The 16,982-nt window shown below is 33.5% G+C and overlaps 1 protein-coding gene across 1 annotated transcript; it reads right to left on the bottom strand.

The window, feature by feature from the left end:
* Positions 1-1,548: 1,548 nt before the first annotated feature.
* Positions 1,549-16,705, bottom strand: LOC145316757 (calcium-activated chloride channel regulator 1-like). Its single transcript, XM_080157482.1, has 2 exons — positions 16,376-16,705; positions 1,549-5,073 (listed from the first exon to the last, which is right to left on the bottom strand). Exons 1-2 carry the CDS (start codon positions 16,559-16,561, stop codon positions 1,822-1,824), a joined length of 3,438 nt encoding a protein of 1,145 aa, XP_080013608.1. The 5' UTR covers positions 16,562-16,705; the 3' UTR covers positions 1,549-1,821.
* Between the last annotated feature and the right edge of the window lie 277 nt (positions 16,706-16,982).

The raw sequence follows: 16,982 nt of genomic DNA, 5'->3' as shown, positions 1-16,982 counted from the left end.
TTGTCTGATTTGCTTAGATTTGCTTTTATGATTGTTTCTATCCTTGTTTGACTCTTTCATCAAAACTTCTGTAAGTTTATATATCTGCCCAAATAAATGAAATGACAAGGGTGTAAAAAATTATAAAAACTTAATATGCAGAATATTAATCTAATTTTTGCACAGCATTGAATATAAACTTCATATAAAATTGCGGGGGAAAAAACGTAATTTTGTTTAGGGACATACTTACATTTTACAGAAATTATCAATTAAAGTTTGAAATCGATATGACAATTTTAACGGCCCTGAATTAACGTTCTGACGTACAGACAATAATTATAGAAAAGCTTTAAAAAAATAGCTGTAATTGGAATATTTGGAGATTTTGTAAACTAATCAAATCCGCAATCAAATTTCTGTTGTCATTTGTCAATGCCTTAAAATTCGAGGACTGCTTGATTTTTCAAGCTTTGTTACTTTTGGATGAAGTTTTCCTTGATTTATTATAAATTGGTGAGAAATTTAGTGGAAAATATTTTTCTCCTGGTGGTATATTCCTAAATCCCTGACACTGGTCCACCCAAATAAATGTCTGATGTATTATTCCTAAATCCCTGACACTGCACTGGTCCACCCAAATAAATGTCTGATGTATTATTCCTAAATCCCTGACATAGGTCCACCCAAATAAATGTCTGATGTATTATTCCTAAATCCCTGACATAGGTCCACCCAAATAAATGTCTGATGTATTATTCCTAAATCCCTGACATATGTCCACCCAAATAAATGTCTGATGTATTATTCCTAAATCCCTGACATAGGTCCACCCAAATAAATGTCTGATGTATTATTCCTAAATCCCTGACACTGGTGCACCCAAATAAATGTCTGATGTATTATTCCAAAATCCCTGAAATAGGTCCACCCAAATAAATGTCTGATGTATTATTCCTAAATCCCTGAAATAGGTCCACCCAAATAAATGTCTGATGTATTATTCCTAAATCCCTGAAATAGGTCCACCCAAATAAATGTCTGATGTAATATTCCTAAATCCCTGAAAAAGGTCCACCCAAATAAATGTCTGATGTATTATTCCTAAATCCCTGACACTGGTCCACCCAAATAAATGTCTGATGTATTATTCCTAAATCCCTGAAATAGGTCCACCCAAATAAATTTCTTGTCTGATGTATTATTCCTAAATCCCTGACATAAGTCCACCCAAATTAATGTCTGATGACCTCAAAAAAATAATTTTTTTGCTTCCGCCCTAATATGACTTTCATCATGATCGCACAAGAACGCTATGCATTACCAATTTTTCCTGTAAACCTGTAAAATATTTCTTTTGGAAGATAAAAAATATTCAAATTGTTTTACTATTATGAAATATAAAATCATTAAAGCCAACGAACTATTTAATCCATAAATTTGACTAATCATTTATTGAAAAATTGTTTTGCCGCGCTACTTACATATAAACGTATTTGCCATCTTATTTCAATCAGGCGAACAAGTAAATTATAGATTAGCTGAGCTAAATTAAAAAAAAACTCAAGGTTCCAATATTTTTTTTTATTTCATGATAAAACATTAAAACAATACATTCAATGAATGAATAACATTGAAATAAAAACAAAACATATTAACATTCCACAAATTTTAATTTGAGAAATGTAAAATGATAATTATTATAAAATCACAGCCTTTTTATTTCTGACTAGAGAGATAGGAAATAAAAAACATAGTTTAAAGCTAAAATATGAGTGAATAAGATGTGTGTGTGTGTGTGTGTAAGCACCAAGCTCTGTTCTATATAGTTGCATAACTATTCTATACTTCTGTAATGTTTCTAGGCTTGGGTAAAGGATTACTAGATCTAATTCTGTCAGATAAACTGTCTGTATCACTAGTATTGCTCACACTGCTCACTGTCACACAAAACTCGTCTGGTATGCGTCTGTCAGGACGGGCCGGCGGCAGCGGGGTGCCAAAGCCCTGGTAGGAATCCTCTTCATAGTTGCGTGGCGGCAACATGCGGGAGCTGCGGTAAAAATTGTTTCTTTGGAATGGTTGCTTGTGCTGGTCGCTGTGACCGGCACCGCCAGGCCGCGGCGTCCGTGGTGCTCCAGCTGGCTGCGGCTGATGATCCTCTGCAAGCTCTTTCTTGAGGTAGGGCATTTGGTGGCTGGGGTGCTGTTGGTGGTGGCTCATGTTGCTGTGCGTAGCAACAACCCTCTCCATCACCTCCACGTCATAGCTGGCGTTGTCCAGACCAGAGGAACGCGGGCTGCGCGGTGTTTCCAGGCAGGACACTGAGTTGCTGGGCGGATAGGCATACCTCTGGATTCTTTCTCTGGATGTATTTTGTTGCTCATAGCTTTCTAGCTTGGACAACAGCTGAGATGCGCTCCAGTAGACAGGTGTCACGCGGTTGTGGTCTCCCAATATCTGGTTTAAATTTGTTACTTGACATTCTAGATCCTTGACGTCCAGCTGGCGGCTGGCTGGCCGGTCAGAATGACATGAGCTGGAGTCTGTGTGGTCAGAGTGTGGAATGTCGTCTTTAGTTGTAGAACTGCTAGGGCTCGGAGACTCTGGTCGTCCGCGCATTGAGCTCATAAAATAATAAGCTATTGAGAAAAGACACAAAACCAACAGCGCCCCCAATCCACTGGAGATTGCTATAATCATCATCCAGTCAGTAGAGCTTGAAGGCGGCAGTCCTAGCCTTGGGATAGGATCAGGGGTGGCAGGTGTCGGTGGGGCCGGCAGAAAAACATGCTCAATATTTGACATTCGACCGCGGTTGCCCGCAGTATCAAAAGCATACACACCGATAAAATAATCTTGGTTGTACAGAGGAAACTCAAGAGATTGTGAAAGCTGGGAGTTGAACTCTGTAGGCTTGTCCATTTCAAGCAGCACGTTGGGCTCGGCCTCAGGGTCCAACAAATGGGAAATATTTGTGCTGTAAACAAATCTGTATTTACTGACGGAAGATTCGCCGGCAAAGTCATCTCCAGGAGAGCTCCAAGCTGCTAAAATAGTTTTGTTGTCTGGTGACAGTTCAATTACAAGATCTCCTATTTTGGAAGGAGGAATTATATCCACTGTCGGCAGAGTTGACAAATGTACCACTGAACTGAGTGCAGTTCTTTTAAATGGATTCAACTTGTTTCTTCTATGTTTGGGTATGTCGATAAAACTTCCGCAACAATCAATCGGTGACAGAGCAGCGTCGCCGACACCGCTTTCCGGCACCACGCTGTACGCTTTGCCGTCGTTGTCCTCAGCGTGTACTGTGATAGTATATCTGCCGGGGCCAGAGTATTCCGGCAAGACAGCGCTGTAGATACCATCACCACTCTGCATGTCAGAATCACCCAATCCATCGTCATTCAAGTCAAGTTTAGATATGGTTATTAGTGCTCCATCATTGTTCTCTAGTTCAATGGTTGCATACACCCGCGCATCGGACACGCTGCTTTTTCCTTTCATTAACTTTGCAAAAACTTCAATGGGATTGTAACCTTTGAAAGCTTGCCTCCTGCTCACCCAACCCTTTAGCATTAATGCGTCCGCCTGGGAGGTTTCACCGTTGGACGTGACCCGAACAATGCTTTTTCTCGTGTCTCCAGGCAGATGGAACCATTTGATAGTGTAGCGCCACACAGACTGATTGGGGTTCCACAGGGGGGACTCACCGACCATGTTCACAGTTTTAAAGTTGATAATATCAAACGTGGTTGACAGCTTTGAGTATGGCCCATAAACTATGCCCTCTTCATCTTGCAGAGTTACAGATTTGATAAGATGCTCCTCAGTATCTTCTACATACACACCAAGGATAGGATTACGCAAAGATGGATCAAGATTAAATACACCAGTTGTAACATTACTCTCACCATCTGTGTAATGATCATTAGAGTGGATAGTTGTCCGTACAGTGGCCATACTTGAATCTTGTTTCAAAATAGATTCCATAGAATCTAAGATAGATACATAAGTATCCATGGGGAAGGCAGACCTCCTCACTAAAAAGCTGTATCCCCCGGAAATTTGAGAAATATCATCGTAGAAGGGCAAATGATTTTCTGTAGGAATCATAATTGTTGATATTCTAATTCCGTAATTCTTCACATACTCTGCAATTATTTTCTCATCTGTCAGAGAGAGTGAGTCTGAACCTGCTCTTGTGATCAAAATCAAATGTGTTCCAAGTGTTGAGCCAGAGAGAACACTGAGGACCATGGTCTGTAATGCACACACAACACACCTCTTGTTGTGGCTGGACAAGTGATATTTGCCTGGGATTGTATCCGCTACCTTTGCTCTAATTCCGTCATCGGTCATGGCGACAAGAGGATGCTCCACGCGGGTGGCATTGTTGAATGAGATGACGGCCAACTCTGAGCTGGTGGGCAGGTCGTATCTGATCAACTTCTGGGCAGCCTTGTTCACCCACTTCCAGTGCTCGCCCTCCTCCATGCTGGCTGTAGTTTCAATGGCTAGGACATACTTCACTTTCGGCTCTTTGACAAACATAAATTCAGGCACAATTGCTCGCATCGGTTCGTTGTCTGTTCTAATGCCGAAAAAGTCGGCATGACTGCTTATGATCTGAGCAGCTGATTTACCATCACAAAGAACCAGCTGCTTGGTTGGCATCACGTGACTTGTCACATTGTCGGCATGGAACAGGTTGGGGTACAGTGGGTCTCCAGGAAAGGTTGTCTCAGGAAAGGTTCCGTACCTAAACTGTGACCAGAGCTGGACAAAATGTTCAGAATACAGACTGGCGTTATCCATAGCGGCCAGATAACTAGTCGGCAGGTAGATGAAATCCGCCTGGGCACCGCAGCCAGTGCTGTGCTCGACAAACGGTGCTCCGCCGTGGATAGGATCCGCTACATCAACAACAACATCAGCCGTGCGGTAGGCCATTTCTGGCGTCAGGTCGGTCAAGGAAAAGCCACATTCTGCCGGATTCCAGGCATCCGGCGCGACCAGGACAAACGATTGAAAGTAGACGGCTCCATTGTGGCGGCTGTTGAGATGTACAGAGGATTCTCTGAGTACGGCCTGAAATAGAAAACATGATTTAGATAATTGGAAACTGATGCACTATCAACTCTAGCACAGCTGGAATCTTCAGGATATATACATGTGCTACACACACACACACACACACACACACACACACACACAACTAGTACACAAACAGCACACACATTTAAATCATTTATAGTGACAAGGAAATGTTTTTTAAAACTTATTTTGGGATATAATACATATAAAAAGATTTTAAAAATAGTTTCAAAAAGTTTTAGTAAAAGTTTCTGAAATAAAAACGATCGTATTACTACAGTATTTAATCTTAAAATTTCACGCACAATCAAAAGTTAAACCTAATTTTAAAACCTTGTAAGTGTAATGTAATTTATGATATGATGTTTTACAATTATTTCAAGTTGATTTTCATGTACCTACAACATAAGGTTTTAGTGCCATTTTATCAAAACTTGCTTCCTTATTAAATTACTAGCAGCTGCGTCCCTAAACCTTAGTGCCTTCCTAAGAATTTGGCTGAGGTTTCATCTTTTATATTTTTATCGCTTAAAATAAATTTCAAACTCGTTTTTTTCTAGACTCTTTGAAAGGGACAGAAATCGGGTGAAGCAATAACCGAGATCATAAAGGACAGACAAACATACTTAACACTCTAACAATTTACAGTTTGGATTTATTCAATATTTAATTTATTTTCCATTTTATGCTTTTCTTCTTTGTAATAAATTCTGAGGGGGGATACTATTGTAGGGGGGGGGGGGGGGGTTTTGGCAATGTATCTACAAACATAACTTTTCTGTCAATTTCGATGCTAACATTTACAATTCATTTTAGGTGCTTCATTTTTCATTCTAACCAAAACTAATGGAAACTTTTTAAAATGAACTTAGTAAAAATAGAAAAGAAGTTGTATCAACTTTTTTTTTTATAGCTAGCCGGTTCTTTTAGTAAGTAGTAGATGTAAAATTTTTCATAGAATTCAAATATGCAATCGGTTTTTTTGTAGACCTCTTATTTTTTAAGTAATTTAAGTTTTTAAAAAAAATAATTAAGTCGGTTTTAAGGTACTAAAACGCAACAAAATAAAAGAAGAAAATGGTCAGTAAGAACAAAAATAGTAAGATCTTTAATTTGACACCTTACTTTTAAAATTCTGTTGAGTAATTATTGAAAAAATCTATTTTTTTAACCTCGGTATAATAAAAACTTTAGACCTAAATATTTTCTCAAACAGACATAAAAAACATGGGTTCATATATACCATTAGAATCAGAAAAATATTACGAATCCATTGTAAGCAAAATTGAAAAAAATTAAAAAATTAAAAAATTACAGAAATGGCCAATTATTTTTTTTGTTCAGACAACACTATTGTCTTCCCTTTTTTACCCCCTCTTTACCCCCTCTTTACCCCCTTCCCATTTTTATACTCAATTGAAGAATTAAGACGTTGCCTGTACAACATAATATGATATTTTCATATAATTCCTTTTATTGTAGTTTATATACTATAATGTAAACTTTTTTTTTCAATTTTGCTTACAATGGATTCGTAATATTTTTCTGATTCTAATGGTATATATGAACCCATATTTTTTTATTTGTGAAATAATAAAATTAAGTTCAAAGTTTTTATTCTCGTGGGTTTAAAAAAAATCGATTTTTTCAATAATTACCTGACAGAATTGAAAAAGTAAGGTGTCAAATTAAAGATCTTACTATTTTTGTTCATAATGACCATTTTCTTTCTTTTTTTTGTTGCATTTTAGTACCTTAAAATCGACTTAATTTTTTTTTTTTTAAACTTAAATTACTTAAAAAATAAGAGGTCTACAAAAAAACCGATTGCATATCTGAATTCTATGAAAAATTTTACATCTACTACTTACTAAAAGAACCGGCTAGCTATAAAAAAAATAGTTGATACACCTTCTTTACAATATTTTTCAAGAAATAGCAATAAAACAGTTGTGACCTTTTTACATTTAATATTTTTATAGAAGTAGTAATTGTTTAGGCCAAATATTGTGGTATCTGCATTTAATTATAAGTATTTTCTTTATTTTATTTATTTAGACTGTCAAAAAAAGTTGGAGAGAAAAAAGTTGTCATAAGGTTGTAAAGTTTTTTGAATATACATAATTTGTGTAACTATTACTACATGACAAATTATTCTCTGTATGCCCAATCTTTTACACCACATAGCCAGTATGGATATCTGTAGAAAAATTATTCAATTTTTATAATAGAGACCACTTTTTCTGATTTACTTGGGTTGACAAACTGCTTGAAAACAGTATCGCACTTAACATTTCTTTTTTTGCTTATACAGGAAAGAATAATTAATCTATAACCCTTTCCTCCCAACAATTTAAATCAAAGTCTAACAAATCATTAATACTCGAGAAATGAGACTTTTAAAATATTTGGTCGCAGAAAAAAAATCGAGGAGCGTGAAGTGTAATTCTTCTCTAGCAAATTAATATGCGAGGAAGAAAATCTTAACAGACTTAAACTATAAGAATATTAGTTCAGCTCACAAAAAACTTGGTTTTTATTCTGTGACACCAAAACCTGTTTAACCCCCAAACTTTTAATTAAATAATTTTAATTTTTAATTGCTTCAAATAAGATCATTTAAAATAATTTTAATTTTTAATTGCTTCAAATAAGATCATTTAAATTTTCAATGGTTAAAATCTTACAGTTTAGTTTAGCATCTAGAATCCAATAACCTAGGTTCTTAGCATTTCTATGAATTGGGCTATCATATATTACTGGATGGGAAGAGAAAGAAGGAAGGAAAAAAACCTTGGTTCCTAATCACGCGAAGCATGCCGTGCACTTTGTCATGAATCCCATGACAAGCAACATCCATACAATTATTAGTTACACCCCCCCCCCTGGCCTTATTTTGTAATATTAGAAGATATATAATATAGAGTTAGGCTTAGTTAGGTAAAGATGAGCAGAGCCCAGCAAGGTTAGAGTTCCCCGCTTTGGTTTTGACATGTTTAGGAATATATTGAGGGCGGGGGGGGGGGGTATTGGGAATATTATGGGGAAAATTACCCATGACACAAGCGCGAAGGGAGGTCTACACTTAAATGGCTTCAAATATTATTCACGATTCATTTCCATTTAATAATTAATCTAGCAAGTGATGGGTTCGAATCCCGGCTCAAACCACTTCTTAAATGAAGAGGCTTTCCCTTAAAGATCCCTGGGCGATCAATGAGTTTTAACTTTTAATTTGCAAATAATTGAACGTTGTTTAAATATTTGTCGAATGTTTCATTCTTATTTTTTGACGATGTCTAACCCAAAATTCACCTGACTGTTAAAATGTCCTAAGTATGGGTTCATAAAGGGTAGTACGTGTCATCTAGGTAAAACTATTTTGCCAATATTATTTATTCAAGTCACAACATACAAACTTGCCATTTTTTCTTTCATGAGAAATTTTTTTTTTATACTGATTTCTTAAATTTTTCTATAACAGAAAAAACACATATTTGATAAAAATAACTAGGAAGTTAAATTTCATTGACATTTAGGTTATCAAAAAACGTCAATATGTCATGAAAAATTATCCTATGAATTTTGACATTTAGAAAGTTACTTCTAAATTTAGAAAGCAAATAATACAAAAAAATATAACACTGCAAAAGTTGATGCTTTATAAAAAAAATTCTACATAAAGAAAATTTAAAGAATTCAAAAAAACAGTTTATAATTGTACTGTAACAAAAATGTTCAAAAATTACTCTTTTTTTTAGAGTGTGTAGATAGAATTATGAAAATTGTGGAAAGGATATGGGCCTAGGATATGAAAATTATTTAGAAAATGAGTTTTAACAAACACTGCAAACAGCCAAACAAGCATGTAGACCGACATGTCTTATTGTTGACAGTAATATCGCATATATTAAGGACAGAGAAAGTTTTGGGTGCCTATTACATATGTACAACAAGGACAATTAAGTTTATTAAGTAGCTAAACTATTTCATCAGTATGACATTTTTACATTATAAAAGTGTTTTAAATTATTTTAGATTGTTTCAAAAGGCATTGTTATTAAAATAATTTACAGTAAGGTTTTCATTTTTACTTAAATGTGGACTTTTTTTTATAATTCGGATGTACGGAACATAACTTTCATAGAGTAGCTACGCAACTTACAACTTGATATGAAATTTTAATAATGTCGCGCATTTCATTGTTTACTCAAAATTGGCGGGCGGCGCGGCGTTTAAGGGTGGGCCCTATAGGTGGGGTAGGGTGGGCCTTGGGTGAAATTGAGTTGGAGCGGGGTATAGAGGGGGGGGAGGAGGTAGGCCCATCCTTGACTTGATGTCTATGCATACTTCCTGTGTCCTAGAGGTTATTATAATGTAATAGTTCTCTGTCTTTACACAAATTAGCAATTTTAAGGAATTGGGGGGGGGGGGGGGGTGAATTAAAATTAAGGGAAATCATTCATATTATGTCGTTTAAGTATGTCAAGTATTTATGTGTCATACTTTTCAGGGAGATGTATAAGATATGTTCACATCTTACTATTTTTTCAGTCAAAATATATCACAAAATAAGTTTTTATGTTGGCATTGCCAGAATAGTTTCTTTTCAAAAGAAAAATACATAATTTTGAATATTTCTTTTTATAAAAAAAATGCCATTTAATTTGAGAGAATATAATGCATGAAATATGCTATAAGAAAGAAATCAAAGAAGTCTTTTTCAATAAAAAATATTTTAGCTTTAAATGATGATTAGCAATTTCTTATAAATAAAGACTAAATAAGATATCTAAAATCCATTATATATCTTCAAATAGGTGTACTTATATTCCAGATAGGTATGCCCATGTATCTAAGATAGTAGAAAAGTTCACAATCAACTTGTATAAAATATCGCCAAATAATGTTGAATTTAAATGTAAAGTTGGCAGGTAACAAGTATTGTAACACTTACAACATGGTATATAAGATATCAAATCCTCAATAATACATACATGTACTTACACTATAAAAAAATGCTGTTATATTTTACAGTTTGTATCTATAGATTACCTATTATATTTAGTAAATAAAATAATACAGGAAAATCATGAATTGATATTTTAATTTTGTAGTCAAAATTTTCATATAGAAGGTAAAAGCTATATAAATTGAAAATATTTAGATATATATAAATATATTTCTTATAGTGTATATATTGTTGAGGCACTGCTGTGAAATAATTGATTATTAAGCTGTGGTGAGCACTGAAATTAAACATATTTATCACATTTAATTAATTCACGAGTGCAACACAAAATATGCAGCACACTCTCCATTATTTAGATTTAAGTCCTATTATTATGCAATTCTATAAATTGGATACAATTTTCAACATCTTTATAAATATTTAGTATTTTTTATTTTCAATACCTACTGTTCTTGTCAAAAATCTAAAACGTTTAAAACCTAAAAAACTAGACATTTTGTTTTTGGTATTTTCTCTTTCTAGCATTTAATCTTAACTAAGATAACAATTTAAAAAATCATTAAAATGGAAAAAGTTTCTTTCAATCAAAGACAAAAGCCAAACCTAAAAACAGTAAGTTTTCCCTTAAAATAAAAGTTATATCCACGTATATTTGTATGTTACGCATAATTTAAGAATGGAAATACGCACATAACAGATGATTTCTCATATTATGTGGTTAAGGCCTGATATTCGGGGCCCATAGGCATATCTAATATATATACATTCCTTATTGACAACTATCCTATATAGTATATACCCTGCTAAACTAAAAGTTATGATTGACAAACATATTAGCAATTTTCTAAAATTTAATGCAATAATGAAATTTTTTAAGTTACTACTTTTTACTAAAATTTTGAGTATGAAATTAAGCCTTTAAAATATACGTTAGAAAGAATTAAAATTATCATTTAATTCAAACACAAATGCTAACAGGATAGATTCTGATAAAATTTCCTATTCATCAACCACAAAACAATTAATCTTATTTTTTAAATCCTTAGAATTTCCGTTCCAAGATTCTCTACCCAAAAATTTAAATCTATTGTTTTAAAAAATTTGTGGTCTTTTACTAAAACAAAAGTAATACTTAAGAACCCCTCTTCTTAAGAAATGAATAATGGAATTTATACGGCTTAGAGCCTCCCCCCCCCCTCCCCCCACCGCCCCATTAAAATTTACAACAATGTATTGTATATTAGCATTATTACTATCCTTGTGTTTCTACAAACTATCACCCCCCCCCCCCCACCCCTCCCCACAAACCCCACGAATTCAAAGTTTAAGAAGAAATTGATTGGTAATCGTGAGCCAGGGGTAAGAATAACTGGAAATTATTATGCATACATGAATTCATTGTGGCCTGTATATATATATATATATCTGTGTGTGTGTGTGTGTGTGTGTGTGTGTGTGTGTGTGTGTGTGTGTGTGTGTGTGTGTGTGTGTGTGTATGCATTGAATAAAGGAGGATCCTCTGTAAAGTTAAGCTAATATGGCCAGAACAAATGTAGGTACATAAACTATATAAATACAATATGCCTAAATAAGCAGAATATCCAAAAATCAACAACACATCCCCACCCTATGTATAGATAAATACCTAAAATTACTCCCCCCCCCCCCCCCTCTTTTCTAAAGAATTTTTGTCAATTAACCCAAACAAAATGAAACAAACTGATTTTTTATTATTAAATTTGTCCGTACGTCCGTCTGATGTCAGTGATTTTAACGGATTAAACAATGAACGATAAATGGAAAAATTTGGGATTTCTACTCTACTTATTGATATATTAGGCATTTTTGTCATTGGTATAAAATATAAAAAATTAATTTTTCAGTGTTTAATATTTTTCATAATTTTCATTTATGTATTACTTTTCAAAAAAGTCTTCTTTTGCTTTGACAAAAGAAAGATAATTATTCTATAAGTTAATGGTGAAGATTTATTTAACCCTCATAGTTCTCTCCCTACCTCTTAAAGTTAACCATTACACAAATTCCAACTGTAAATAGTAAAACTAAACGCCACGAGTAATTTCAGCATTAATTACGTATTCAGTGCGGTATGGCAGAAATCCATGTATGCAAAAAAAATGTTGTTTTATTAAATGTAACTGTTGAAACCCACGCACAATTTATTGACACATTTTGTTGCAAGTACCAGAGCGCCTACACTCGAAAATGGTTCCACAAAAAAATTGTTGGTTAAAATCAGTGGCGTGCACCTTGATTAAACTATTAGTTGGTGAAAAGAAATCAAAAGGGGGAATGCTTGCCTCTACACCCCTCTACCGCACACCACTAGTTAAAATCCAATAAAAATTTTATTTGTCAATTATTTGTCTACATTTTTTTTACACTGAAAGTAATATCACTTACAGGAAAGTGAGAAAAATTAATTTACATTGAAAAATTTTTGTTTAAATAATGAAAAAAGTGAGTTATGTTTTTTGTTTTCAAAATTTGTAGCCCGTACTTCTAAAGACACTTGTTACCTAAAAAGGTTGCTTTGCACACAAAATTGTTTGCAGAAAAAAAACCTTTTTGGCGAGAGAAGAAATAAAGTGGTTTACTTTATAAACTTATCACGTGTCATTCCTTTAAATGGAGTGCATTTTTACACAAAAAAGTAATTTATTTCTTTTATTTGAACAGTTATTTAATATTTAACATTAACTTAATAATAAAATAAGAATAAAAACTAGTAAAAATTAGAATTAACTTTGTTTGCAGTAATTTCTGCCTCTTAAAATACAGAGCCCCTAGTTACTAGGGGTTCAAACGCTAGAGCTTGGCAGCCAAAAAAATCGGATAATCACAGCTGATTAACACTAGATCAACTGATTAACAATCCCAACTTTGTGATCGAAAAAAACAGACACCTTTCTATTCCAGAGTTGAAGTCTCCAAATTTAAAAATTTGTAAAAAAAAATATAAACATGAAATATAACTTTTCCGAGAGTTAAGATGATGTTTACATTACAGATTTTTGATCATTTGAAAACTAAAACGTCTATTATGTAAGCTAAGCTAAAGCATAACATATGGAAAATAAAAAGTATTAATACTATTGTGAGTAATAATTTTGACCAGCTCGCAGACAATCATCTCGGCACGAATATTACATTAGAAATCTTACAGGATAGTTCTTTTCTCAATGCTTAATGGGCCGTCCAACGTTTTTTGCTGACATAAGTCTATTATTCACGGGGGGTCAAAAGAGATAAGACAATGGATGATAAATAATTCATATCCCCAATATTGAAACACAAAATTATCCCTTCTGTAAATTAAAATTATTGGCTGAAAAGTTTGGAACCCACCAAATAAGATAAAGTGAATATTATACAACTTTGTGTATCAGTGTAAAATGTCCCCTTCCTCTCTGGTATTCACGTTCTTAATAATAGATGGTAATCAAAATCTTTTTTAAATGACCCTTTACTTGAATAAATACCCCCCAAACATGTCATTCTAATTAGGAAACCTAAAAACTATTAATGAGATCGGTTTGGTGTCTATTTATAAGGATATTGGCATAGATAATAGATGTAGTAGATCTAGATGGACAAACTGGCCCCACAATCCGTAAAACTTCAAATTCCAATTATGCGATCGGTGATATAATTTCCCAGAAGCTAACTTTATCCTAGGAAGTACAACTGTTCTTAGCTGACTAATTGTATATGTTTTGTCATATGCTTCACATTATACAAGGAAAGAAATTTTGGCACAATATAATTTACACAAGAAAGGCTTTATCTTAAGAAATGCAACTCATTGACGAAAAGAAAAAACAACTACCATTTCGCAACAAAATCTGTGTACTCTCCAACAAATAATATTGCTGGATTGTTCCACCATTATTTTCCTATTAGTTTACTTAGAGAGTATGTATCTATAATTTATCTATTATGTGAGGAGATTGAGTTATAATAATGTACTAATTTATGCTTAGGATTGAGGATATAGTGACACAACCACGAATACAAAATTCCCACGACCAACTACAACGACATCAAGTACCACATCCCCCCCCCCCCCCCCACCAATAATAAACATTGTCTCTCATTTCTATTGTTTTACCCTACCACCCAGGGAGTAAGGGAGGGGACAATGGGCAATTAATTCAATATAAGAGTTATCAAATAAAAGGGCATGAAATCCAGTTTAATCCAATAAATTTGTAGGAAATTATAAAGGGATTATTAATTGAATAATAGATTTCCATAGCGTCATGTAAAGTGAAATCACAACTTGTTTTTGATGAAATATATTGAGGTTTTTTGGTGTGATTTTTATATTAAAATATTATTGGACCCGGCCAGCTGCTAGCAAGAATATGACTGCCCCTTTTTATTCTGTTTATTTCCCTTGCCCCTTGCCCCCACCTCCCTTCTCCCCGTCTGCTACATTCCAAACTAACACAACGAGTGTTTATTTCCCTTCCCCCCACTTCCCTTATCCCTTCTCCCCGTCTGCAATATTCAAAACATACATATCGAGTAGCGGCATTCTATGCGCAAGTCCCCAAACTCAGTCAGAAACTGCTAAATTCTTGCACATTCCCTTTAAGCCAGTCCCCAAAGTCTGAGACTCCTAAAAATTGAATATTCGATCCATTGTCCCCTCCCTTACTCCTTGCTACCTACCCCAACATCATAATATCATCAGGGAGGGAGGGGACATTAGATGGTAAATTACACTGGTAACTAAAGTTTCATAATCATGTGATCTTATTCTTTGAGAAATTATGGTAAATTTTTATTGGTTGATTTAAAATTAGTTGTATAACAACTTTTATAATCTTAAATATACAAAAGGGGTTATTTTGTTTATTATCCCTGAATATCCTATCTTAAGAAGATCAATTCATTGTCCATTGTCATATCCCTTGTGAAAACCTTTAGATGTAACCCTTTTCCGTAAGTATTATCATTATACTATTGAAAACCCCCTAATATACACCAAAAATACAAAAGAATAAAAAAAATTTGCTTACAATGAATGAATAAGGATATCTTGTTCTCAAATCTAAAGAAGATTACTTCTTGGAAATTTTAATCTATTCTTTAGTTCTATTATCATACAAAAAGATGCATTATTTTTGCACCAAAAAAGCTACCAAATCTTTGAAATTAAATGAATTGGGGTTTAAGAATAAAATATAACAGCTGAAAGCACTTAAATCTTAGTACTTTAACTTTAGTTCTATACAAATGGTATAACTATCTATCATATAAGTCATTCTATAATATAGCAAATAGGTATACCTATTATTAAGATGATTCAGCCTTATAAGCGTATGGGAAAACGTTAAGTTTTTTAAATTAGCATGATTCATTTCAAAAGGAATTTCCTAACCAACAAAAATATATAAAAAAATCAACCTTAGGGCATAATTTTATAAATATTTGACCATTTTCTGCTTTTGATTTAAGTTTATATCATGTTTTAGCACATTTAAAAGGCAGAATATGATTTTAATTGAGGTATAACGTGTTTATTGATGTATGAGATAATAGATAAAATCTTTATGGGAGTAGAAAATGGTTCATTATGCATCAATTTTATGAGCTTTGTTAAAACTGGTAGCTATACTACAGACTAAAAACAATTGTCTGTTTAGAAAGTAAGATATTTGTATTTATAAAGTAAGATCTTATTGTTTCATAGTGTATGTTGTAATTAAAAGTAATATGAAATAAGTTAAAGAAATAAGTTGCTTTATATGTAACATGTTGCTTCGTCCCTAGCCTCCAAAAAGAGGTTGGGGATATTAGAGAACCCCCACCCCCTTAACATCTATAAATGCTTCCCGAAAAAGTACAGCCTAATATATCTGATATCTTTATCTTATAACCAAAAAAAAACTTTATATTATAGGATAAAGATTTTATCAAAAATGGTTAAGAGTTAAACATATAAAGAAAATACGTAAAAATACGCGGATACTATTGATTTTTAATTTTTTTAAAGTAAAATGGTACTAGTAACTATAAAATTTTTATAATAATGTTTTTTTTTCAATTGAAATTAACTTTGTAAAACATCATAATCATATAAAAAATTAGGAGATTTTTTCATCCACATAGGAAAACTATATTGTCTCCAACTTTTCCATCAATAAAAATAATAAACATTGAGACAAAATGTTTTTTCCTATTTTTAATCATCCAATAAATTCGGTTAATTAAGTAGAAAAGTAGAAGGCAAAATAGTTTTTTTATTTACCTCGCAAAAAGCACATTAAAATGCCTCTAAAACATTGTACATACCTGAATATTTTGAATAATATCTCTGCAATGTGTTGACTTGATATGTTGAGATATCTTTATAACAATATTAGAATATCCTCCATCCTTGCCAACACGTATTCTGGAAGCAGATTGGCTCACATCCAACACAGTACAACATAACAGGATGGCTGACACCAATAAATGTTTAACTTTTAGTTCACTCATTTTTTTAATTAATAATAACCATCTAGTTTTGTTTTCTTTATTTCTATAAATATTAATTATGTCACTTCATGACAGATGTAATTATACATAAATCTGGAACACTCATGTATGCTATATGCTCTCTGGTAAAGTCAGAATAAAACTGAGTGTTACGAGACGGGCCGCATGACGGGTACAATATTTTTGAGTTAGCGAGAGTTTACCTCTCATTTAGCCCAAGGAGTTCACCGAGGAACCATCTTTGGGCCCGAGAAAAAAAAATGCCTTCTCCGACAGCGCAACTGTTCCTTCCGCCCCCAGAGATTTCCATACCCCTTTAATTTCTTCCCCCGTACTATATGGTTTTATGATGGGTTATTTGACAAGGAGTGGAGTGGAGTTGTGGGGAGGGTAAAGAGGGGTTGGCGCGCATATCAGGGGT

The sequence above is a fragment of the Acartia tonsa genome, chromosome 4 (genome assembly GCF_053477335.1).
Source record: "Acartia tonsa isolate MP-2025a chromosome 4, ASM5347733v1, whole genome shotgun sequence".
Classification (NCBI taxonomy): domain Eukaryota; kingdom Metazoa; phylum Arthropoda; class Copepoda; order Calanoida; family Acartiidae; genus Acartia; species Acartia tonsa.
The sequence above is the reverse complement of the archived record's forward strand: the minus strand, read 5'-3'. Positions and strand labels throughout refer to the sequence as shown.

Bases quoted from the DNA above. Each gene is read 5' to 3' on its own strand.
- LOC145316757 (XM_080157482.1), bottom strand. From the start codon at position 16,561: ATGAGTGAACTAAAAGTTAAACATTTATTGGTGTCAGCCATCCTGTTA. The intron at 5,074-16,375 runs GTATGTACAATG...TTTCTATTTCAG, and splicing joins ATATTATTCAAAATATTCAG to GCCGTACTCAGAGAATCCTC.